Source organism: Ambystoma mexicanum, chromosome 8 (assembly GCF_040938575.1).
Source record: "Ambystoma mexicanum isolate Mex_15411 chromosome 8, UKY_AmexF1_1, whole genome shotgun sequence".
Lineage (NCBI taxonomy): Eukaryota > Metazoa > Chordata > Amphibia > Caudata > Ambystomatidae > Ambystoma > Ambystoma mexicanum.
This window is the reverse complement of record NC_090929.1, coordinates 309,006,116-309,033,169: the sequence shown is the minus strand read 5'-3', so window position 1 is coordinate 309,033,169 and position 27,054 is coordinate 309,006,116. Positions and strand designations below refer to the sequence as shown.

At 44.4% G+C, this 27,054-nt stretch overlaps 1 protein-coding gene across 1 annotated transcript in view; it reads left to right on the top strand.

The window, feature by feature from the left end:
• Positions 1–27,054, top strand: part of LOC138471866 (ficolin-1-like) — a 396,029-nt gene that overhangs the window by 238,459 nt on the left and 130,516 nt on the right. The window contains exon 9 of the mRNA XM_069609725.1: positions 21,565–21,699. Within this exon, the coding sequence (XP_069465826.1) occupies positions 21,565–21,699 (135 nt within the window). The remainder of the gene's footprint in view (positions 1–21,564; positions 21,700–27,054) is intronic.

Here is a 27,054-nt window from a genome sequence, read left to right as displayed (position 1 = left end):
GAAGCTCTGGAGACAGCTAAACATGTACTAACCGAATGCCAGGGTATGATGGTTGACATAAAACTACACTTAAGTATGTTTGTACATAATTGGGAGACTATTGGAGACAGGTTGTTTTGGAATCATTGTGTAAACACCAACAGTATGCGTCTGCTAACCGCACTCTATTCCATTTGGCTAAGAGTGGAAGATGAGCTGGGGATATCGATATGAGGTGAGCTAGCCATCGCACTGGAAAGAATCATGGGATAATGCAGACCAGTATATGCATTTTAACTGCTGACATGATAAGAAATAATCAAAACCATGCCCAAGTATAACTATGGTGCTATTTTACGAAGAATTTTTATTTAATTTTGTATTGAAAGTAATTAAGATGTACATGTGTAAAGTTTGAATTTTTAAACTATATCACATTAAAGATATTATTATTATTATTAATGTCGAAAAAAAAAAGTCGAATTTGTTTTTTTATTATTTATATATTTTTTTTGGGTTTGGTAAGTAAAAAAAAGGGGTAAAATAAAAAAAAAAATAGAAAAAAGGGGGGTTGGGGGGAACCCCCCCATTTCGAATAAAAAACGTATTAAAAAAAAATTCGACTTTTTTTTTTTCGAGATTATTTTTTCGACATTTTGACTTTCGATTTTATTGATTTCGATTTTATGTCTAGGAACCTTCATGCACCACTTCGGTGGACATCTATCGCAGGCACAGCTATCCACCCGCATGCATCAGAATGCAGCAAGGAGCTACGACAAAAAATCAGGTCTAGCTGGACACAATGGGGCTCATTACAAGTTGGCCAATGCGTTAATAAGGTGCTGGTATTTACGTGTACCGAGCCATTACTGCAACAGCCAAATATGAGTTTGCCGGTGAGGTTGCAGAATGACCTCCAGTAAAAGTAAGAGGTCATTCTGCCACCTTACCGACTAAAATCGCTGGTAATACTGAGGAATGTATTTTATTTATTTTATTTATGGGTTTGTACCGCGCTGCAGACCGCAGGCATCAGGGCGCCCAGAGAGACAGAGACATTTTGCACATAAAACAGGACAAAAATAAACTCAAATAAGGTGCTGGTGTACTCTTTTAGTGCTACTCATTTAAAAAGGTACATTTTCAGCTTTTTTCTAAAGCTGTTGTGGTTTCTTGCTATTCTTAGCTCAAAGGGGAGGTTAGTGCAATGTTGTGCTACTCTTACAGGGAAGGCTCTGCCCATTCCATTTGAGCATTTGAAAGACAGGCACTTGATCTGACTCTGTGTTTCAGATCTTAGGGATCTTGGGGATGCGTATTGGATGATCCTTTTTTTGTATTTATTTTTTATTGTGTTATGGTCAAAACAATATAAAATTCCCTATTCCAGTAAAAAAAGAATAAAAATGTTTGTTTGATCATACAAAAGTGTTTAACAAATTTGCATCTCGCAGTATTTTAACCACCCCAGCACACTGGTGTAACAGGGGCCCCTGCAGCACCCGCGGTGCGGGGGGGGCCCGCTAGCACATGTCCTAGGAGGGGGCCCCACTTGGAAAAAAAATGGATTTCTTTTTTTTTCAATTTTTTTTTTTTTTTAATTTCTTTTTCAAATCACTTTGCCTGCATAAAGAAATTATTTCTGTAACAGAAATAATGTCTTTATGAAGAAGGAGTGATTACAAAAAGAAACGTTCTTTTTGAAGTCTGAGGGCTCCCCCTACCCCATGACATGGAAGACCCCAGGCTGGAGGCCTCCATGTCATGGGGTGGGGGAGCCCTATGACTTCAAAAAGAAATAGTTTCTTTTTGAAGTCACTCTGCCTTCATAAAGAAATTATTTCAGTTATGGTTCGGTCCTTAACAGAAATCATTTCTTTATGAAGTCAGAGTGATTTCAAAATAAACAATCCGCCTCATTACAAGTTTGGCCGTAGCCTTGCCGGTAAAACCGGTAGACTGCCGCCCAACCTGCGCTTTTTTCCAGCACCCGCGAATGGGCAATTACCGGGTCATTACGGCTCCACCGGACCCAGTTATTGCCCATTCACAGGCGCCAGGAAAAAATGCTCCCCATTCCCATTTGATCTCCATATTTCAATGGGGATGGGGAGCTTGGATGCACCGGCACCATTCAGAATGCTGCTGGTGCATCCAACATGCTCGGCTCGCGGGTGCCAGTACGCCCGCCAAGTCAGACCTTGCTGGTGGGAAGGCACACGCGAGCAGAACTCATAGTTTTCCGGTCTGGTAACAACAGTACCAGCAAGCCTACCGGTACTGTTGTTACCGGACCGACAAACTTATACTGAGGCCCAATTTCTATTTGAAGTAATAGGGCTCTCCTCAACCCCATGACGTGTGCGTGTGTGAGTGTATTGGGAAAGGGTGTACACTTATATGTGGAGGTGGCTGCCTGTGTGAGTGTATGGTGAAAGGGTGCACACAAATGTATCTGTAACTGGGTGTGCGTGTGTGCGTGTACAGTGAAAGGGTGCACACTTAAATGTATGGGTGGCTGCCTGGGTGTGCCTGCAGGGTGAAAGGGTGCACACTTATATGTATGAATGGCTGCCTGGGTGTGCCTGTATGGTGAAAGAGTGCACACTTAAATGTAAGGATGGCTGGGTGTGCATGCGTGTATATGGTGAATGGTGTTTGTGCTTGTGTTCAGGGGTGCAACAAAACCTACATTTCAGGGGGCTGATCCTTCAAATGTTGGGAGAGGCGCTAACTTCACGGGCGGTGTGGGAGGCAAACTTATTTGTGTGGGGGCATCTAACTTCTTTACACATTTTAATGAGACTATTCTAGTACAGCTTCAATGTTACAAGCAGTTAACTCTCTACTTTAAGTGTGAAAGCACCCACTTATGAACTGTTGAGAGAATGAACGATCCCCTGTTCCCTTTCTACACTTCCCTGGCATGAAAGTACTAAGCCCACATCACAATTTCAATTGTCTAAAAAATTTGGCATTTGAATGCAGGTACTAACAGTGAAATGCTTTACGTTAGTAACTGGTGGGCCCTTGTTAACAGCGAAACCCAGGTGCCGTTTAATATCTGTCTCCTGTTCTGTCCGGCAACTTCTCTGAAAGTCAGCCAGGTTGAGTCAACATAGCCCAACATTTCTGGGGGTGAGTGCTGCAGCCCAGTCAACTGAATATTGTTAAGCCGCTACTTGTGTTTAATGCCTTAATTACTTATTGGTAATTGTCATTACTCCTAGCCCTATTCTTCCTTGTCCCTGTACTTGTGTATGAGGCAGTATGGGATGAGCTAGAGGTACATGGAGGTAATCCCTGATTTAGCTACCTGTATCTTTATTACTCCTAATGCCACGCTTCCTCATCCCAGTACTTACCTATGAGGCAAGGAGCCTCAAACGTAAGTTCTGGGACAAGGAAGAGGGACCAGCAGCTGATTTTGGAGGTTGGGGTAGGGCATAAGAGGGAGAGGGGATCTGTGGGCGGTGGGATTGTGCGATAAATCATAATGGTTGTCCATGTCCAAGCTAAACAGGCATGATATGTGGTATTAGTGGCAAGAGAGGCATTTTGGTGCAGCCAGTCTAGTTATTCCTCAGTTTGGTATGACTTTTCTTTTTACTGCGCAGTCCTGCTAAGCGTAATTACCTGGCTAGATTGGCATTTGGATGCTGCCGGTCTAGCCATTTCTTACTGCAGCACTGTATATTTTTTGGAGCATCTGTGATAAAATGATATGATATATGTGTATTATAACACGCCTATACACAAGTGTTTCTTGGCACAACAAGCAATGGAGTGAAGATAGAGGGTGGAAAAGACAAATGATCTTACTAGTTCATGTGTCATTCAAATCGTGCAAGTGTGAGAATGAGAAATGCAAGGGGAAAGGGAGGGGGAAGTGCAGGGAAGAAGGGAGGGCAAAACAGGGCTGCAAGGCTCCTAGTAAGTGCAGCCAGGACAGTGCCGCTCTGGATAGTGCAAGGATAACAACTGTAGCTGTAACCCTACAGTCCCTAAGTGCGTGGTAGGCTGGAGGCAGTGCAAGGATGACTGATCAAGAAAGAGCCTGGACTCAGTGAGACTCGCTAAGCAACCAGTCAGTACAGCAGACAGGTAGGTCAGCAGGGAAGGGAGAGAGCGAAAGCAGAGGAGAAGAGGAAAGTTTTGAGCTGCTTCCGGAACATCAGGTGGTCCGCTAATGTTTGAGAGGGACAGGGAGGCCATTCCAGAGGGAGGCATTTGAATAGGAGATAGATCTAGCCCCACTCTCTGCCTAAAGAAGCATCTAGCCCTTAGAGAGTTGGAGGTAGCCGGGGGAAGGGCTAGAAAAAAATGGTATTTTGGAAGAGAGCGTTGGATGTAGTGTGGGCTCGACCCGAGAAAGCATTGTGGACAATGCAAAGGGTCTTGAACTTGATTCTTGCAACCACCGGGAGCCAGTGGAGAGATTTCAGGGCTTTAGAGATATGATCCCTGGGCTTGTGGCCAAGGATAAGTTTTGCTGTCCTGTTCTGGATTAGTTGCAGAGGGCGGAGAGTAGAGGAAGGCAGCTTGAGAAAGAGGCTGTTGCAGTAGTCCAGCCTAGAGAGAAACAGGGCTCTGGAGACAGTGAGCTTCTGGGGGAAAGTGAGAAAGGGAAGAGTCCCTTTGAGGAGGAGCAGCTAGTAGGTAGTGAGACTTCTTGGCGACGTCCAAGATGCGAGGAGAGAAAGAGAGAGTGGAGTCGATGATGACAAAGGGTTTTTTGCCTTGCAGGATGGCGAAGGAAGAGGGCCCAAGGTGGGCGGCCAGAGTGAGAGAGGGAACGCAGGGGCAGGAGTCCCAATGAGAAGGATCGCCATCTTAATGGCACTAAGGTAGAAATTGTTGGAGGTGCACCAATCCTGAATCACGGATAGACAGTCAGGAATGAGCAAGAGATGAAAGGAGCCTGAAGGAAAGCTGAGTGCCATCCGCTTAACACTGAAAGTTAGAGGAGAAGGTAGAGATCAGGTGGGCCAAAGGGGCCAACTAGAGGTTGAAAAACCAGGGTGAGAGGATAGAGCCCTGGGGAATGCCACAGGTAGAGAGGTGGCGGAGAGAAAGAGACCAAGTTGGAGCTGGTAGGGGCAGTCCAAGAGGAAGGAGGTCAGCCACTACAGGGCCTGATCCTTGATGTCCAGGTTCTCACATAGTGGATTGATCAGGATGGCGTGGTTGACTGTGTCGAAAGTAGAGGGAAGATCAATGAGGATTAGGACAGAAGGAAGTCTGGAATCAAGGTTAGAGAGCAGATCTTCACGAGTGTTCAGGAGAGAAGCTTCTGTGCCTCTGGCAGCTCTGAAGCCAGACTGATGGTCATGGAGACAACCAACAGATTCAATGTGGAGAGTAAACTGGGAGATGGCCAGCTTTTTTCCAAGAGTTTGCCCAGGAAAGGGGTGATGGAGATTGGGCGATAGTTTGCTGGACAGGTAGGATCGGCAGACGGCTTCTTGAGGAGTGGGTGCACAAGGGAGTGCTTATTGGGAGAGGAGAACGTTCCAGTGATGAAAGTCTGATTACAGAAATCGGCCAAGGTGCAGCAAGGGTGTCAATATGGTCCTTGATGGTTCTGGAGGAGCAGGGGAGCAGCTGTTTGTATGACACTTTCATGGATCAGACTTGTCTAGAAACCTTGTCAGGTGTTGTCAGAGAGAAAGAGGAGAAAGGCGGAGTAGAGGTAGAGATGGCCAAAGGGAGGCCGAGAGCGGAAGAGGGAGAGGAAGAGGAGATAGTTGACAGGATGTCCTGAGTTTTAGCACAGAAGTGCAAGGCCAGAGCCATGCAGAGGGCCTCGGAGGGAACAGGAGAGATGGATCCAGCAACAGGATTGACCAGTTCCATGCAGATTTTAAAGAGTTTGGCCGTGTTGTTGGAGGCAGCAGAGATCCGGGCTTCAGTGTGTGCTCTCTTCTTGATGAGTCTAGGTATGTCTAAATGTGGCCTGGCATGCTTTTCTGTAGTGTTAGGACGGGTCTACACTGGTCTACATTGTGCAGCCAGTGGGACCTGTTTTCAATGTGCCATGACATTTTTAATAGCAAAGCATTCATGTTCCTGTGCACTGTTGGTGACTAGCATGTATTGGATTGGTATTACCCTACAAAACAATTGCAAACACTCTGGCTTTTTAGCCGATTATTCTCAAAGTGTGCAGAATATTGCATTGAACCACATATTTATATCTTTCTCCTAGTACAGTGTGCGGCATACCCCTTCAGCAGCACGTTCATGCGTATTGTGCAAGCGTGATAATCTAGGCCTGGCCAGTGTGTAGCACGAACCGTGATTTGTTGCTGAGTTGGGGGGGGGGCCCTCAGAATGGCTCGCAGGGGGGTCCCCACATTTTGTGTTACGCCACTGCCCCAGCGGTAAGAAAGACCTCATGCCCTGCGGACAATCTATTTCAGGAGCAATTGCTCTCCAACCATCTGGGGCAGTGGACAAATCTTGCCAGCCTTTTCCTTCTTAGTTCCATAGTACCAGGGCAATCAGTCATCAAATGTCTTAGAGTTTGGATCTCCTTTCCATCACATCTCTGGAACTTTGGGCTCACAATCCTTTTTGCGTCCCTGATATTCTGAATTTCCATTGTGGGCAATAGATTTAACCGAAATCTAAGGAAATCTGTCCTTATGAAAGAATCCAGGAATTAAGTCAAATACCTCGGCCTTGTACCTCTCGGTTTATCAATATTTCTAAGCGAGGCATATACCCTAGATTTCCTCATGACAGTAATTGTGTAGATCCAGTCCCTTCTCCTCAGGAGTTCTTTTGCCTTCATGGGATTTTGGATTAATATCTCTTGTCAACATTCTGCTTCCGCCAATACATTAGCACAGGTCATTTTTAAATTCTTTAGATATCGATTAGCTATCCCATTGTACCCTACCAAGACATCTTCATACAGTGAGGTAGGAGGGATGGAAAGAATCAGTCTATGCACTGTCATTAACTTCCATTCCACACAAGATCTCATTGAGGGTATACACAATTGACAACTTCGGCTAGCAAACGAAACGCCATTCAGGAGGTTCAAAACTCGCCTCCACAGCATACCTTCAATTCTTTCCCAGTCAACTAAGGATGAATAAGGATTTGTGTCAAAGCCAAATAGTATTGCAGGTATGACCTTGCCTGTGTAGTATCTAATTAGAGGCAGAATGGAGAATTTGCAACATTTATTGGCAATCTTTTTCATCTGTGACCCTAGGCGAAAGCTTGTTATATCCAGAGCAGCTGTTACCACACCCTGTGACGGATAAGCTCTCACCACAGATCACAAATAGACAATTTCCTTCACAATAGGAATTGGCTGATTATCCAAAACCAGGTGAATGGTTTATTATGCTTTAGCTTGTTTTCAAAAATCTGAATTTTTGATTTTTCTGGATTGGTTTTTAACCTATTCAGCTGTGCATTCTTCTGAAAGGAAGTCAATAACCCCTGTAGGCCCACCTGAGTAAAATCAAGAAAAACAATATCGTTGGCATAGGCCAGCCATCTAATTTTCTTTGGCCCCAATTTGGGGCTGGCCAGAGCCGACTATCATTCAATTAAGCATATCGGCCAAGTAAAGATTAAAAAGAAATGGTGCCACCAGGCATCCTTGCCTGACCACCCCCTTGTTATAATAATGGACTTGGGGAGATGACCCGGTCGGTCTAGTCTAACTTGCACTTCCTTGTCTCTGTACAGCTCAGCCAGTATGGCAAGTAGATGATCTGGTAATCCCCACTCTTTCAATGTATCAAAAAGGCGATCTAGGTCAATAGTGTCAAATGCTCTAGTCAGGTCAATCCAGGACCCAAACAGTGGCCGGACTCCCTTAAAGAGAGATTCACTAGTGACCACATTCAATACAAGGCTATTCAGTGTAGTCGATAAACCCTTCCTAAAGCCTGTTTGATATTTGGAGATTACACTATGTGTTTTAGCCCATAGTTCTAGGTCCATTAGTACAAGACACTCAAAAATCTTCCCATCTAGAAGGGAGATTGGGCGGTAATTCCCTGGATCCACCCAATCTCCCTTCTTAAAGATAGGTACAATAACTGCTTTCCTCCACAAGCTTAGTATCTGCCTTGTAGCTATTACTTCCTTAAACAAAGCCTTGAGCACCCTTGCCCATATGTCTGGATCTACATTCAGTATCTCGTTACTCAGACCATTAGGTCACGGTGCTCTGGACGTTGAGCTCTTACTGATTAGTGTTTTTATTTATTCTATCAAGAACTGCAGTGACCATGTCTCGAATTGGTGCTTCCCCCTTGAGTTCTTTATAGATATCGCATAAGGCGCTTTGAAGTGGTTCATCCATCCCTGCTGTTGGATTACCCCCTCGTGGACTGCCTTTGCTGGACTTTCCCATGCTCTAATAATTGACCAGAAGTTTTTAGAATTGTTCTGCCCCACTGCTCTCAACATAGACTCCCCTCCTGTTTTGCTCTATGTGCCCGATGTGCTCTTGACCAGTTTCTATAGGAGTTTTTCAGCTTTTTTACTTCCTTCTCATAACTTTCCATAACCTTTAGGCTATTGTGTTCACTTTTTAATCTCCTTAGCTGTCCCATAAGTAGCCTTTTCTTTTCCCAAGTTTGCTAATAGAAAGTGTGGGGGTACCTTACAGGCTGTGTGCCTTCTGCCTTACTTGGGGGGGTGGGTTAATGCGCCAGAGGAACTCCACAAACCTGGAAGGATGGCATAGCGATCTCCTCTGCCATTCAGACGTACAAGTATCGCCCGAGGTTTTTTGTCAGAGACCGCCCTCCATTTCTAAATCTGACCACTCTATTCTCTCCATTAGTCACAGTTAATTCTGTTGGGTAACATTGGTCATCTCTTTACATTTGTTTCATAAAGCTAGCCTCCAAGATAGAGTGGTCACTCAGGGGCCGTTCTCAATACTAAATCGGTGGCAATCATTGAAAGCCAATCTAGACAAAACAAATAGTCAATTGTTGAGAAGCTCTCATCCGACCCCATGTGGGGGATGGGGGCACATCTCCCTCAATAGCTACATTAGCCATTAGGAGATCCAGTCTTCAAAAAAAGGACACGATGATTCAACATTGAGAGAGGGCAATTTAACAGCTGTTGAACTCTGGGCCTGACACTTTATGCATTGTGCATTGAGATTTCCCATTATCAGAAGCTCATATCCCTGCAGCTGTTCCGCATATAATAACATCAACTCTACCAAAGCTTGTTGAAAATTCTGCAGGTCTTTGGCTTGGGGATTCCAGTACACATTAATAAACAATTTAATATTGCCCTGTTCTGGCTCCCTGTCAGCCTTTACCACGAAGAGACCAGGTTTCTTGTTTGAAAGAAGGACTGTGTTACTGAAACCATTATTTCTGCAGGCAATGCTTAGACCTCCTGAGGGCCTTCCTACCCCTTCACCCACTGGTAACTTCTGGAACAATTCTTAAAAATATCTGCCTGTTTTTCTGTTCTGAAAGCTTTGTTTCCCCTGGTATTCCAGGACATTATGTTAACTACATCCTTTACTAGAGTTGCTTCCCCTGGGCCCCCAATTTAACGAGTATTTCTGATAAAACTCCGACACCATTGACATAACATTTGATGTAAGCTCTGCCCTATCTAAGATGCCAGATTTTGGCTTCTGTGACTTTCCTTTGGGATGCAAATGCGTACTTAAGGGTAATTCCAGAAACCCTTCAAATCCCAGTCTTCTCAGTTCTCCTTTACCCTTAGAACAGCGTCCACTCCTAATCTTGATTTTAAGCCTAGCTCAACTGTGTCTGTCACAGGAGCATATGAGAAGCGGACATAGTCAATATCGCAAGTAGTGAAGGATCATAATTGTGAGGTTTCCTTCATGAGTGATACTATTAATGCTCTATTCAGATAATCTCATTTTAGATTCAAAACGTTTATTCTTGAAATGAAAACTCTATGTGCCGACTTCAGAGCTGGTCCAATAGGTTTTTCAATGGGACTCGTATAAAGCTGTCTGCCGGCTCACTTCTGCATTCACAGGGCCAATAAACATCTCGATTTTCACTCCCTCGGTCTCAGGTGAATACAGAGCTTGTCCCCGGGGCTTTTGTCAATTCCTCAGTCTCCCTGGTGCTCCTCCCCATATCAGTGTGTATGGATTGCTGATCTTTTCCTAGTGCATGTAATTCATCAGCTTGCTGTTTATCCTGCCCCATTGCTGATTCAATTGTACTTATTTTCAATTGCTCCATATTTTTTTTTCCTTTCAGGAAAATGGTTGCAGTCTTCTCGGGTACTTGCGGCATCTCCGTTTGACTAACTACTGTTACTTTCGTCTCCACTGATACTTGCCACTTATTTGTACTCTCTATGAGATTGACCTTTTCTTTACATTTTCCAGTCTCACCTTCTTTTGGCATTTTCAGAATATCTTTCTCTGCTTTCTCTAGCCGCTTTAAAAAGTGGCTCATGTCAATATTTTTCTTACTATGCCTTTTTGATGTTGGGTTTTCTTTAACTCTTTCTCTTTAACAGGTAACTGTTTTTTGGCCCCTGTGGCCAACAGGAGATGCTTAGTTCCGTTTTCTCTTTGTTTTACTATTTACTTTGTTTGGTTTCTTTGCTGTAATCGACCCGTCTATATTTCCTATATCAGGGACAGACATTGGTTGGGAGGGTTCCTGATCATATGCAGTCTGTGCGAACCATACCAACTCTTCCAGCGCTGAGACAGAAAGAGGTGTATCGTCCATCAGATCAATTACAGGTTCTGGTGTGATGGTTCCGCAGCTGAGCCTATAGATTGTATCGGTTCACTCTTTCCAATTTTTCTTTCCTCTAATAGGATTCGCTTCAAATTTCCCATAGTCTCTTGACCCTCCTCAGCATGTTTTAATAACTAGTCCAATTTATCTGATTGCTTTCTGGCCTCTGACCGCAGCTCCTTCACCAAGGCTCCCCTACTATCATTTACCGCTGATGTGAGGGCGACTAGTGATGTTTCATTAATTTCCATCTCTTTTGTTATTTCTAATAGGATGCCCGAGTGATGGAAAACCTTTGATTTTGAGGCTTCAAAAGCTTAACCAAGTATATGAGTACAAAATGTAATGCCGTAAGTGACGGTGCTGTCAGTTTGAGTTGATTTGTGTATTTGCGGGGGTTTAGGGGCCCTATCTTTACTGCAGTTCTCCGCCGCAATCCATGATACTTCCGTTAGCGCGGAGATGGCAATAACTTTGAATGAAGCATCCAGGGATATTTGTGGTACATCACACCCCCTAATCTCCCCTTCCAGGACCTTTGGCGTCTCAGCCAAATTGTTTTGCGGGCCTTGTTCCCCAATAGTCATTTGTTCGCCTCTTTTAACTCTCATACGGCTCCCCTCCCCTAACCTGTGATGTTCAATTTGGAAGAATTCTGCAATCATATTTTTCAAAGTTGTTGCCGCAAGGGTATACTCCAAGTTGGAGGACATCACGCCCGCCATAATTGTCTGCTTAGGTGTCGAAGCTTCCATAACAGGGTGTCTCTTCCACATCTCAGTGCATTCCGTTATCTGCGAACCCGTTGCGACTTGGTTATCCTGAATGTAACAACTTGTTGGTGGGAGGAAGAAACTCCCTCCCGCTGGATAGGGTCTAAAAATCGACCATTCCATTTTTTTTCTTATTTGTATCTCCCTTACTCGAGAGTTCAAGTTCTGGTGCACTAAGATCGTCTACTAACGCCATACTCTGGAGATTATAAGAGCATGACATTGCGCCCGATCACCACCGCACACACCACCTTGAAATACTCCCCAGACAATGCAGCAGTTGCTGAGAGTAAAGAGCAATTATCTATTTCTGGTCAATTACTTTTGTTACTGGATGAATAGTAACAGAGTCCTCGGCACCCTCTGCACACACTGCAGATGACTTAATGGGACTTTGCACGCTTTGCGCATGTGCTGCATTTGTAGGGATGAAGCAGGAAGTCAGGCAGCCTGTTCAAGTTGCAAGCCGAGCAGTTGATAGAGCTCCCAGGCTTGTTTAAAGACCCAATCTATAGGTCATTACTCAGCAGCTGTCAGGTCCGTGTGAGGGAGATTTCCTAATGAAACTGGCAGCACGGTCTGCACAACTGTAGGCGACTTAACGCGACTTTGAGCACTTCGTGCATGCGCAGTAGTAGTAGGGATGAAGCAGGAAGTCAGGCAGCGCGTTCAAGTTGCAAGCTGAGCGGTTGATAGCGCTCCCAGGCTTGTTTAAAGACCCAATCTGTAGGTCGTTAGTCAGCAGCAGTCAGGTCTGTGTGAGGGAGGGTTCCAAATGAAACTGGCAGCCTCTCTTTAAGATAGATTGGGGCCAGTCTGAACAAGCATTTATGTACCAGTGTCAAATTCTTGAAAGAGACCCTATCTCTGATGGCGAGCCAGTGCAGGTCCATTCTGTCTTTGATGATATAGTCTCTCAATTTTTTACTCTTTACTATTCTTACCGTGTTGTTTTGGATTACCTGACAATTAGTAGGCATCTCTGGCTTGCACCCACCAACAGCGCATTTCCATAATCCAGTCTCGATAGCATTGTTGCTCTGGCTATAGTAGCACTATTTTCCTAATTTAAGTAGGGTTGGAAGTCCTTCAGTAATCAGAGATAGTACTGGTAATTTCTGTGTAAGTATGTGATCTGTGACTCTGCTCCCAAGGAGGCTTCTAAGAATGGACCAAGTGTTTTTACTTTCTCACTAACAGGGATGATAGCGTCCTTGATAGTAAAGGACTTAAACTCCAGACTGAGTTTAACTGGAGCTTGATTAGAAGCAAAAATCATTATCTCCGTCTTTCTCCCAATGAGACACATCCAATTTTGTGCCCTCCATGTTTTATTGACTCTGTATGGGGCTTCCACTTTAGAGCTGAGCCTGATTAGAGCTAAAAATCATTAGCTCTGTCTTTCTCTGTTGAGACACATCCAATTTTGTACCATCCATGTTTCAATGAATCTGTATGTGGCTTCCAATTTGGCGCTGTCTTTGATGTAGCACCCACTCAGCTCAACCACTAGCTGGGTGTCGTCTGTATAGTTAGTAAAATAGGCTCTGATGTTATCAAACACTATGCAGGGACATCACAGATATAGGTTGAACAGGAGCGGGGAAAGACAGGTGCCCTGTAGCACATCACAATTGATCAGATTGTCTGCAGAGAAACAGTCCCCCCCAGTGGACTTTTGACTTCCTACCAGAAATGAAGCAAATGATCCATCTAACTGCTTCTAAAGAGCAATTTGCTGTGTTTTCCAAGACCCAATGGAGCTATTTATGATCTAACAAATCAAAAGCTGCGCTCAGGTCGAGCAAAAACAGGAGACCTCTTTTCCTCTGTCTGTGATGCTCAACAAGAGAGTATGTAGGTCCAGCATTGCAGTTTATGAACTGTGGGCTGTTCTGAAGCTCGATATCTGTTTATGTAAGATGTCTATCTTCAATACATTCTTGAAATTGTGTTGTGTCTACCTTGCCCAACATTTTCAAAAGAAAATTACAATTTGTTATGGGACGTAGGTTGCTTGGGTCTTTTGGGTCTTGTCCTGGTTTCTTCACTAATGGTGTAATAGTGACAGTTTTCAACACCTCTGGAAATTTTCCTTCTAGAAACGAGGAGTTCACCATCCTTGTAAAAAGGGGTGCAAAGATTTCCTTATTTTCTAGAATTATGTTAGAAGGGACAATATTCTCTGCACACAAGGTGGGTTTCATGATTGTTAATAATTTCTAAATCTCACCTGTGCTTGTAGGTTGGAATACAAACGTGTCTTGATCACTCAGGGGCTGCATCCCAGGTGTATTAAGTTGCTCCTATAGTGTAGCTCGTGCTCCTTGAATAATTTCTCTTGCTTTCTTAATTTTATTTATGAAAGCCTCCTGTACTTTATTGCAGTCTTCCTGTGAGGGTGTGACTTGTGGAGTGAGTGTTTTCAGTTTCTCAATGGATTTCAATATTTCAAAGAGTTTGCTAACATAGTTTGATGCCTCTGATATTTGATGATTGAAGAAGTTCTTTTTAGTTTCCTCAATGCAATTTCTTTTATGTTTTTCTGTTTCCTTCCAGTTATCCTTATTGATTTGTGATAGTGATTTCAGCCTTATAGACTCTTTCCTTCTTTTTCTTTTTTCAGCTCAGCAAGTCTGGGGTAAACCACTTTTGGTGATCTTTATTGTTTCTGACCAACTTGTTCTTAATGGGTGCTACTCTATCAATGAGTTTCTGAAAGTGAGTGTTATACTTCGCTACTAAGTAGTCACAAGTATCCTCCATTGTTATTTTGTCCATAATTGCTTTAAGGCATACCTCAAAATGTGCAGTGGTTATTTTCTTGTAATTCCTGTTTTGGATTTTTTTATGCATGTTGTCGTTTCTCAGTTCAGCATTTTTTACGATTAGCAAAAAATATATTTTGAAGTGATCTATCCAGATGCAGGGGGTCGTTTTTCTCATATGTACCACTAGGTTATGGGTAATTATACAGTCAAGTTGGTTGCCACTAGTGATTGTCTGTTCTGAGTTCTTGACAAAGAAGTCAATGTTGTTTAATGCCCTTTCCAGGTCTATTGCTTCCTTATCCTCTGGATTTCCTCTCCATCTGTTGAGGTCTCCCAGTACTAGTGTAGCTGTATTTGGGCGTTTCATACTATTAAGCTGCTTTATGATTTCATCATTGACATCTGATTTGAGAGAGGGAGGTCTATAGACAAGTAAAATATTAAGACAGCTGTTTGGTGTCAGCGTATGTTTCAGGTGTGAAACTTTGCATCCTTGACAATCTATGGTAGCTGGGAACATGTATAGTGTCTCTGAGTATCACAGCTACGCCTCCGCCAGTCCCTGTTTCTCTGTTCTTATGGTGGATGGATTAGCCTTCGGGTACAGCCTTGTCGTTGGTAGGACCACTAGAGTCATTAAGCCAGGTTTCAGTTAGGTAGAGTATAGCCAAGTCATCTTCAATGTTTGTTCATGGATCTTGTGTTACGTAGACAGATTTTAAGTTCTTTATTCTCTTTTCCTGTATTAGTGGGATTGTTTAAGGCTGTTATGTGTGGATGTTTCCTCTTTTTATGTGGTGTGTTTATTTTCGGGTCTACTGTAACACTGTACACTGTACACTGTGGGTATCCTCTTGTGTGCTGACATGTGGCCTGGTTCTTTTCACTTTTTTATCCATAGCGCTTTAGACTTCCCTGTGCACTGCAGCCATACGATGCTGGCTTAGCAGTTCAAGAGACAGCCTCTCAAGATTTAAATAACCCATGCTTACCTTTCAAGAGAGGTAAAATTCCAATCCAGTTCTAAAAGTCGTTGGAAGTTAGTCTTGTCGCCTAAGACGCTGTGGTCGGCGTGGACCGACGTAGACCGGCTTGGCGGTGAAGCGCTGGCGCTGAACCGTCTGACGTTTCACTAAATGTTACACTTGGGTTCCTTGGAGTTGTAGAGCCCAGAAGCAGTGCTGCAGAGTTACACAGACAATTACAGTAACTCCCTGCTGGTATAATGTGGGATCACTGCAATATATCACGGTACACAGTTAGCGTACAAGAAGTTTTGCACACTTCTCAAACTCTCAGCGTAAGTAGCTGTCTCAGTGCTGTTTTACAACCCGCCAGATAATGAACACAACTGCTTTAAATAATTCACTGTGTGTGTCAGCGCGGGTGAAATAAGAGCGTTCAAGATATACAATGCTGTTAGCCTCTAGGCTTTGTTACTTAATCAGAAATTCACAATATTAAATGCAGTCCTTCGCTTTCAATAAGAATCTAAAGGAGATCAAACAACAGAGAATGCGTGCCTGTAATACTGACGCATGCAATAACAGCAAAATCCCCCATAGTGTCCAATGGGACTCCATGAAATGGGAAGTTACACCAGCTAGCACCACTCGTAATCCGGTGGAAATTCCACCAGAATGAGTGGCAGCATCAGTAATTCCATTTGGTGGTATCTCTGTAGATTTATCACAGATACCACCAAACTTGTAATGGGCCCCATAATGTTTCGGCTTAATACAGCAGACTAACCATGCAAAGCACAACAGATCTGCCATTAGAATGCAGCAACGACATACAAAAAAATTCAGTCTTGCTGGACACATAACAAGTCTCTTGTACTTGCACACACTCCTTCATGGGTAGCTTACTGGAGCTCGGCCCGCTCCCCTAAATCCCTATCTTGGCCAAATGCACCCACGCATTGTAATCATTCAGACAATTTTCCCATACCTTGGACTTCGGTCCCACAAGGGCGTTGAGGCCATACTAACGGGATACATGTGCTATATAAATGACAAACTAATACTACTACTGGTACTTTAAACATGTTGCAATATATCCCCCCACATTTACAATCTGACATACTTTCATGCTGAGAGCTAACAGATTTTGGTAAACTTATTTTGCTGGTTATGTGTACAGTATTCAGTATACATATATATATTTTATATATATGTACATGATATGCGTGGTTACGTGGCCCCCTAGACGGTTGGGCCACAGTATCTAAAGGGAAAGGTAAGGAGGGTTGTTCTGCACAGAGATTGCCTCATAAACAACATAATCCTACCACTAAGGTAAATACTGGAAATGTTGGTAAAACTTAGACATTACTATCCCCTCCTTGATGCCAGCCACATCCAACAAACCGAATAGTAGTGGTAGAGGCTTGGATATGGTTAAAGGAGTGCACCAAACATTGACAAGCCATGTTGGACAGAGAGATCCATCTGGTCGAGACCGGCAGCAAGAAATAATGCCTGTGACAGTCACTGAACAGACAGTCCAGACTCGCCAACACAACCTTCATCTGCCGGCCCCCTATGACTCACCCCATAAATTGTGATAACAACAGCCAACCTCCCTGGCTGCGATATGTGGAACAACTGCAACAACAAAAAGAATCATCAGGGCAAGCCAAACTGTCTGGTAGCAATGCTTTGGGTCTGAGGTTCTTGAAGATAGTGGAGAGAAATCCCTCGGACTCAAGCCCTTTTCTCAATTGGACATGGCTCTTCCAGCAGTTTGGCCTCATTCCTTCGCTATCCAAGCTGACATTCTCTGACATTTCATCACTGGAACTACCATGGATAGGCAGTACTACTAACTGGGTGCTGTTAACCATGTCCCTGCCAGAGACCGCTGAAAGGATCTGCAAACATGTAATGATTTTGCTGGGTTGGGCTTTGATTGGCGATATTCCAACCATATAAAGAGTTGGCTGGCGTATATGAGCTAAGGCCGAAGAGCCACCTGAGTTGTTGCCAGCTCTACAACCCTAAAAAGGTCCAGCCCAGGCAAGAGGGCTGTGTGCTGGGCACTTGCCTAAATATACCCTCTACTTTGCAATGACTTAAACCTCTCTTATCCGGTGAACCAAACATGATCTCCTGAAACACATGTGGACACAGTTCCTTCCTCGTCAACCCAGAAGGGACTGCTAGGTTAAAGAATGCTAATATATTTATGTTGCAGGAGACTTGGCTGACAAGCAGGTTTGCTTTGGATGGTTATACTCTGCTGTTTAGCCTTTCTAAGATCCCCATTGTGGGTCGTCTGAAGGGTGGACTTTGCATGGGGGCAAATGCTGTGTATGGATTGACACTTTTCCCGGGTAGATGGTGCCACCCAAACCTCCTTTTCGGGGTGATGTTGTACCCTTTGTTCAACACACATCCCTCTCTCTTAATCACACTGTATGATTTCCCCAGATGGCAGCTGTACCTTGAAATTAATGAAATCGATCAAGGACTGCCTGAGAGAATGGTCTGCCTAGAACCCTAAGTGTAAATTCATTGTAGCCAGCGATTTTAATACAGACTGCCTTGCCTAGGTAGGGGTGGGGAGAGCCCCCAAATCTTCAAGGGAGAGAGGTTATTGGTGTGAAATGTTTTTAGAATTTGACATGCATGCATTTTTACCACAGGAGGGAGGGTTCAGACCTACGTGGTCTAATGGTACGCACTCAAGTAGGATTGACTTCATCTTTATAAATAATGCTATGCGGTAGTGTAATCTGGTGGGAGAAGTATTATCAACCAATTTAAGTGATCATGCTATCCTCTCTATGTTGTTTTTGGTCGGTAATGCGAGAAAGGACATACTAATGGTAAACCCGGAGGTCTATGTGAAGGGCAATCGCCGTCGTTGGACGACCGCCAATATTAGGAAATTCAAGCACAAGGTCGCAAATTTAGAGAAACTCTTAGCCGAGACATCGGCTATCAATGACTGGCAGTTGGATGGCCTGGTGAGATTGTTTGGTCACGACACCCCCAGATATCTCTTAAGATTTAGTCCTAAGAGTGCCCGGGTGCGGCCCTTTAACATTGAGATTGCGAAAAAAGAAAAGGGAGCGAAACAGGGAACTGAGAGTGATTCATAAGCAATCAGGTCTAGATTGGACAGAGCGGAATGTGGAAAGCCAACTCATCAAAAAGCGTTTTAAATCATGGCTGGAAAACCACTGATGGAGCGCTGCCAGTGCAAACTGGAATTATATAACCAGATTGATTCTAACAAATGATACAAAGAAGTTCTGGCATATAATTCGTTTCTCGGTGGCTGGCTCTGCTGCAAATTAGATCATAGGTGTTTCAGAGGAGTCTGGGGTGTGCCATGTTAAAATTATCTTTTGAGATGATAGTGAGACCCTGGGCAGGGTCCAACCTCATCCCATGAAAGACACGTGGGTCTGGCCTTGTCTCAATGAATCAGATCTAGAGGCAACTATAAACTCTCTGAAATCTTCAGCGGCCATAGGGCCTGATGGGATGAGTAATTTGGTCCTTAAGGAAGATCCCTCCCTCTGGGCTGATTTTCTATCTCTACTCTTTTTCCATATTTGTGAGACTGGCGTAATTCCCGGGCCTTGGAGGCAATCAGTTCTGGTTCCGGTCCATAAATCAGGCCCTCAGGACTTTCCCTCCAACTTTTGTATGTTAACTATGCTGGACAGCTCTTGTAAAATCTTTTCAAGTATACCCCTGGGTATGTTGATAGCCTGGGGTAAAGGGATGGAGTTGCTCCATTATTCCACAACGTGCTTTACGAAAAACTATAGTACATACCACCCGATGCGGGTTATCCATGCCCTGAAATCTGATTATTTTGCATTTTGAGGAGTCGCCCCTTCATGTCTGTTTTGTGTACTATACGGGTGCTTTTGACTCTGTTAGCCTGTAGCAGGCTTTGGAAGAAGCTAAGTGGCTTGGGCATAGGCCTGTCACTATTGTCCTTCCTAAAGATGTTATATTCTGATATGGAGATAAGAATTTGTCTATCACAGAAGGGAGAATTATCAGAATCCCTTCATACCAACACAGGTCTGAAACAGGGTTGCCCACTAGCTCCTCTGTTATATAACCTCTATGTTTCTGACTTTCACAATATCTGGAAGGGGATGCAAATAATCACCCGCCTACCTAGGGTCCTAATCCCCTGTATTGTCTCACCCATGCCGTTGATTTGGCATTATTCTCCAGAACCCCGATTGGTTTCTGTTAAGCTACTAATGACGCCATGCATTGTCATGTAGTAACATAGCTCAATTTTTAAGATAATATGGAAAGGACCCCCAACACAGCTCAGCACAGCTCAATCTTAAACTGCTGTTTTACAACTGCTGATCTGTGAATCTTAGACATAAGTATACATTCTACACCAAGCATTCTCAATGGAGTGTTAGGCATCCAACACTCCAACACTCCAACCAGCAAGTAACATCACAACAGTCTCCAACGCTCTTTAACCAGGCTACACCAATATGCTAAGGAAAATGGGCTGGTAATCAACCCATCTAAAACCAATATCCTTATATTTGGAAAGCAGGTACCAAAGAATAACACCTTTTTTTGGTGGGTGGGCAACTCGTGAATGGAGCAGGCAGGTGAGTACAAATACTTAGGCACTGTGCTCTCTAACGATCGGTCTTGCAAACCTCTATCTAATAGTATTAAATCTAAAGCCTAAAAGAAGTGGTTGGTTTTGAGAAAGATCATTAACAGGATTGGTGGAGGCTCAATTGAGGCGATGGTCTGAGCCTACAAGATTGCAGTTGTCCCAGCCATATGATATGCCTTAGATGTGTACCCTAAAAATACCATCAAATGGCTGACGCCCCTTGAGGTCAAAATACTGCGCTTGCTTCTTGGTCTATCATGTGCCATGCTGGTTGAGGCGATTAGATTGGAACTTGGGCTAACATCCCTAATTGCCCATTGGAAAATGGCGGTATGTAGAATTTGGGCTAATATTAAGTTCTCAGAGGAAACAAGCTATCAATTGCTGATGGCTGCCATGATACATCAGACAAGGCGCTCACAGAGTACTTGGCTCTTAGACATGGATCGCATGGTTGGTAACCACCTCCATGCAATTGGATTATTGCAATTCCCAACTAGCCTCATTGAGTTCCATCTTTCCGGCTTGGTCAAAAAAACCATGGAATATGATTGAATGGAGTCTCTAACAAAACTTGCGTCCAAACACACATATGAAAGATACACACATCAGGCGGGATTCACAGCCTGTGCAACTACCTAACCATGTACCATTCTCCCTCCTTATGCATTTTATTGTATATTTACAACTCAAACCTTTACCTGTATTTAGCAATACAGGAGCGTGGATGGGGATCCCAAGAGAGGGTCGGATTTGCAGAATATATATAATAGAAGTTGAAACTGTGAGACATGTTCTCACCAATTGCTGCCTACTGGTTGAGCTCTACAAAAAAGGCTGTGGGAAATGTTGGTATTACACCTCAGAGTAGTCTTGGAATGCCATATATGGCGCCAAATCACTTGTGATCACGGCGGCTGCCTTTCAAATCTGGAATCAGCTCAGGGACAGACTGGGCCTCATTACGACTATGGCGGTAGCCCTTCCTGTAATTACTGGCATGGCTGCCGCCGGACTCGTTTTTTTACCGGCAATGGGCAATTACTGGGGTATTCCGGGCCCGCCAGACCCGGTAATTGCCCATTGCTGGGTGCCGGTATTTATTAGTCCCCATTCCCATTTGAGCCCTCTAGGGCTCAATGGGAATGGGGAAGCCGGTAGCGCTGGCACCGTTAATAACAGTGCCGGCGCTACCAGGTAGGTCTGCTCGTGGGTGCCGTTCCGCATGGCAGGTTGGACCTGACAGGCACTCACGGGCAGACCTCAAGGTTTGCCGGTCCGGTAACTACGGTACCAGCGAGCTTACTGGTACCGTAGTTACCGGACCGGCAAACTTATAATGAGGCCCACTGACTTAATTTGCAACTCTGATGTCTTTGCTGTTGATGATTGTACTATGACGGGGATGTCAGGGGTTTTAAATACATTCTGCTCACAACGGGGAAACCCTACTTTTCTTAATTTTTGTAACTTTTTAACCATTTAATGTTGTATGCTCTAACCTTTAACCATTTAATGTTGTTTTTGTGTACTAATACATTGTCTGTTCTAACCTATGAGATATTGCTTGAATATGATACTAATTGTGCAATTTTGTATGTGAAAAGGTTGTATAACCATAGTCACAAATAAAACAAAAATAAATATACATATATATATTTTTCCTAACAGTAAACCATGAACTTCGCATAGATTTTCGGGATATGGAGAACTACCTTTACTATGCCAAGTACAACTTGTTCAAAGTTGCTGGAGAAATTGACAAGTACAGAATGACGCTTGGGAGTTTAAATATTAGCACTGCAGGTAAGAAATGGCACAGTATCTATTTGGCAAATTAATTGAAAAAAATGAAAAATCAAATTGATCTTACAGTGCAGAACCCAGGAAATTCTACACCACACTTCATCGCCATCAGCTGCATTTATAAAATAACTAAATGCTTTTTAAAGCAGACCATTGCATTGCACCTTACAGTAAACATAATTGGACCAGTGTATGGACACTCATGGCCCCCTAAAAATCAGTCTCGCTAAGCCCAAACCATCTGCCCCTGGGTACACGCCCAAGCTTGCCTTCAAGAAATGCTCAAACAGAGTCCTAGAGAAACAGTGGTGCAAAAACATGGCCCTGGAGACCACACTAACCTCAAATCCCTCTGCGCCAACTGTAGGATTCTGATTACCAAGGCCAAGGCTGCTTACTACTCCACCACCATTGCAGCAGCCTCTAACAGGAGCAACGCTCTTGCTGAAGTAGTAAAGATTATGCCAAACCCTCACTCACCCCAAGGAAAAATGCAACAGAATCAACACATTTCTCATCTGAATAATAGACAAAATCTGAGAGACCATCAAATCAACCTTTCACAGCATTAGCGCCCCCCTGCACACTGGCATGCACACTCCCCCTTTGGACTGAATTCTCTCCTCTCTCGCCCCCAGATCTCCCAAAAATTATTGCCTCCCTCAAACATACTTCTTATTCTGACAATATCATCCCGGCCTCCATAATTAAGCAATAGATGGGACCCAATGGTTCACATGCTCCCCAGCACCATTAATGCCTCTCTCACAGAAGGGTGATTCCTGATCACCATCAAGACTGGTCTCAAACAACCACTTTTGAAAAAACCAACCCTATATCCATATGACCTGGCCAACTAACAGACCATTACGAACCTCCAGTTTATTTGCAAAATCTTGGAAAAAGTAGTTGCTACACAATTACTCACCAGAATCTAATAACTCCACCTACTAAATGACTATCAGTCAGGTTTCTGACCCAAGTGTAGCATCGAGACAGCCACCATCCAGGTGTTGGATAACAACCTCCAAATCATGGATAAGGTTGACTGATGCCTCCTCCTCCACCTTGCTCTCTCGGATGCATTCGACAAACTCGACCACTACATCCTCCTCTCCTTCCTTGCCAGTATGATGGAATTCTCTAAAAACTGTCCTGAATTCGTTTACCTCCTACTCCTCTGGCAGACACCAGGTCGTACAGATTAAATTGTTGCACCTTAACTGACTCCAGGACTCCTACAAAGTCCCTGAAGGCTCCTCCCTCTCACCAATCGGTTTTACCCTTTAGATGGAGCCTATGGGCATTCTCCTCAAAGATCACAATATAGTCGTCCACCGAAACGTGGATGATACTCAGTTCTACATGAGAGTAAATAGTGCACATGACATCATTCACCTATGCGATTACCTAGCCATAATACAGTCCTTGATGTTGATTGTCTACCTCAAATGAAACCCATCCAAGATTGAGTTTGTCCTCATTGGACCGCTTGTTAAAAAACGACTTGTCCAGCAATGGCACAGTGATATGTGCCTAGAAGGATTTGATTCACATCTCTTAGACTCAGCACAATCCTTAGGCTTCACCACTGACAGCAGTCTGTCTTTCCAGAAACACCTAGCCAAGAAGGCCCAAACAGCTTGGCCCGACTCTCCACCCTTTGCAAAATCAAACCCTTGATCCCACCGCAGGACTTCCAGACTGTAGTGCAGGCCTGCAATAGGGGAAATGCCCTCCCGCGGGGCACCCAGCTGCTCACTCAGCTCTGTTAAAAGCAGTCCACCATGCTACAGTGCGTCTTATTACAGTTGCACAGAAATTTGAACTAATTACTAAGTTCTACGCAAACTATATTGGCTTCCTCTCCAGGCTAGGATACTGTTCAAGACTGAATGTATCATCTACAAAGCAGTCACGAGTAGCACACCAGTCTGCTTGGCGGCTTAGCTTCATAATTTTGGTGACACACACTCCTCACACAGCAAATCAACCAACTGGCTTAAACTCTGCAAAGAGAGGACACGCAAACAATCCTTCTCTTGTCACGCACCCATTCTCTGGACCTCAATCCTGGTGTCTGCTCAGAATGCCCCCACAATTCTCCAGTTTCACAAATCTCTCAAAACATGGCTTTTTTAACAACTACTTTCATAAAGATAATTCCAATGGATGCACATATCAATGCAAACATCTCAACACACGTTACTGCGCTACTGTTAAAAGATGACAGCCTTTATGCCTGCTACCCACACACTGTACAGCGGTCTGCTGCTCTCAAGCTACTTCCATGCTAACTTGCAACCATCAGTGGGTGCCAAGCTGCAAAGATTCTTTTGCAATTCACAAAGTGAATGTGCTAGGGGAACAAAGGTCTTGTTGTGGTCACAGGTACCAATGTAGCCCTCATGCTTAGTCAAGTGTCAGGCACGTTGTTGACACTAAAACATGCATTGATCGCTGACCACACTTTAGTTTGACCATATGGTGGTGCCTTTTTCAGTACATTTGCAGGTTTATCTCCCATCTGTCCCTAGACAGTTTATTTGGAAATGCTGCTGGCATTCTGTCCCCCATCAGGACCTTAGTTTTCAGATTGTCAATCGTTGTATGGCGCCAGTGATTGCTCTTTGACTACTTTGACTACTTTGTCCCATACTTTGTCCCATACTTTGTCCCATGCATTTAACTCTGCGGCTGATACTCTTGCTCCCTCTAAGCGGTGTTTACTGAAAAACCGCTGGTCGGAACCCTGGCATATGGATGAACTTAAAGCTCTTGTCAAGAAACCCACAGCTGACCCATCATGCCCTGCTAACTATCACCCCCATCTCTATCAGTCCTTTCCTGGGCAAACTCCTGGAAAAGCTGGCCATCTCCCACCTTAATCTTCACACCGATTCTGTTGGTTGTCTCCATGACCATCAGTCTGGCTTCAGAGCTGCCACTAGCACGGAAACTGCTCTCCTGAACATCCGTGAAGACCTGCTCTCCAAACTCGACTATAACATCCCTTCTGTCCTCATTCTACTCAATCTCTCTTCTGCCTTTGTCACGGTCAACCATTCCATCCTGCTAAACCGCCTCTGTGATAACCTGGGTAACACCGATGAGGCCCTGGCCTAGCTGACCTCTTTCCTCTCTGTTCGACACTCCCACTTGGGTCCTTCCTTTTCTATATCTCACGCTCTGCCTATTGTGTTCCCCAGTGGTCTGTCCTCTATCCCTGGCTTTTCAACCAATAACTGGGACCTGTGGCCCACCGCATTGCCGCTCTCTGCTCCAACTTTCAGTGCTATGCGGATGACATTCAGCTCGTTTTTAGGCTTCCCTCTGCCACCTCTTCTCCCTCTCTCATCTCTTATTGTCTGTCTGCTATCCAGGAATGGTGTGCCGCCAATGATCTCTGCCTCAATGCCAGTAAGAGAGAGATTCTCCTCATCGGCACACCTGCACCCTCCTTTACTGTCACTCTCTGGCCAGCCTCCCTTGGCCCTCTTCCTGCTCCCACCTGTGAGGTTAAGAACCTCTGGGTCATCTTTGACTCCACACTCTCCTTTTCTCCTCACATCTCTGACGTCTCTAAGAAGTCAAACTACCAATTGCACCTCCTCAGAGGTATTCTTGCTTTCATCTCCTTCCCCCAGAAGCTCACTGTCTCTAGAGCTCTGGTTCTCTAAAGGCTGGACTTCTGCATCAGACTCTTTCTAAATCTCCCTGCTTCTACTCTCCGCCCTTTGCAACTCATCCAGAACAGGACTACAAGACGTGTCCTTGGCCTCAAGCCCTGGGATCGTATCTCTCCACCACTGAAATCTCTTCACTGGCTCCCAGTGTCTGCAAGGATTAAATTCAAGACCCTTTGCATTGTCCACAGGGCTTTCTGGGGCCTGTGTCCAAAATACCTTAAACTCTCCCTCAGTAAATACCTTCCTACTAGAGCTCTTCGCTCCCCCACCTCCAACTCCCTCAGGGTCAGTCGCTTCTCCAAGCAACGAGTTGGGGGTAGATCTCTTTCATCGGCTGGGGCCTCCCTCTGGAACAGCCTCCCTGCCTCTCTGAAACTTGAGGAGAACCATCTTTGGTTCCGGAAGCACCTCAAGGCCTTCCTCTTTGCCTCTTCCTTCGCCCTTCCTCTCCCCTGCTGATTTGTCTGCTTCGGTACCGGGTACCTGGTCACCCTATGATTTTTGGGCCCAGGTCCCGGCCCACCCTAGCACACACCCGCACTGCCAGCTGGCAACCCCTAGACCTGGGTCTGTATCTGTAACCCTAAAGTCCCCTTGCCTGCACTTATCAGATACCCCTTGTCTTCACTTTAACCTTACACTTGCCACCTTGCTGGCTGCACTACCGGCTGTTATCTGTTTTATCCCTTGCTCATCACTTTCCACTCCTCCCCTCTCCCTTGCACTTTCCCACTTCCCTCTCCCCTGCACTTGCACGTTCTCAATGTCACTGGGCCTAATAAGATCGTTGTTTCGTCCTCCCTTGTTCCCTTTCTTGCCTTGTCGCACTCTGAAAGACTTGTGTATGAGCGTGATACAAATAAAATATCATATCATATCAAAGCTCCTAAGCTTTTGCGCAGACAGAGAGGAAAGTGAGAACTGGCTATCAACTAGCTGATAAAGCCCTCTTTGGCCTTGCCACTTTTACGTACCAAAAAGCTATACTGTCTGCAAAACAACTGTTCTTCAATGAAAAAGTTGAGTGTGCTATTTTTCAACCCAAAGCTCTATTTGAGGAAGTCCAATCATTGAAGATAAGATTATTGTTATTCTGAACAAAATTGCTACGACCTGCTTTCACTCTACTTCATCTGCTACTTCTCTTAACGAGATCAGACCTAGTGCTGATTGGTCTAGTTTTCCAACCTTCACTGCTAAACACATGCTGTCTGCCATTACCTCTTGACCCAATCCCGCTTTCTATTTTGAAATATGTGTCAGGAGAGATTGCCCTGTGGCTGGACAGGGCAGTCAATGATTCAGCTTTGTTAGGAATCATTCCTAACGACCTAAAACATGCTTTGGTAATTCCCCTTTTAAAAAAACCCTCTCCCCACAGTTCTTTCTCATTTTTGTCCCATTTCATTGCTCCCGGTTCTTACTTGAATCTTTGATTTCTCCTCTTTTGAGTTCTTTTATTGAATCGTCTTTTTTCTTTGATTCTTTTCAATCAGGTTTCTGCCCAGGCCAAGGCGCAAAATCTGTCCTAGTATCAGTAGTTGATGATTTGACTGGCTTAGTAGACCAGAGCGGGATGGGAGCTATGATTGTATATGAACTAGCAGCCATGTTTGACACTGTGGACCATCTCACCCTGGTCTCCTGTCTCTCAGCTGCTGGTTTA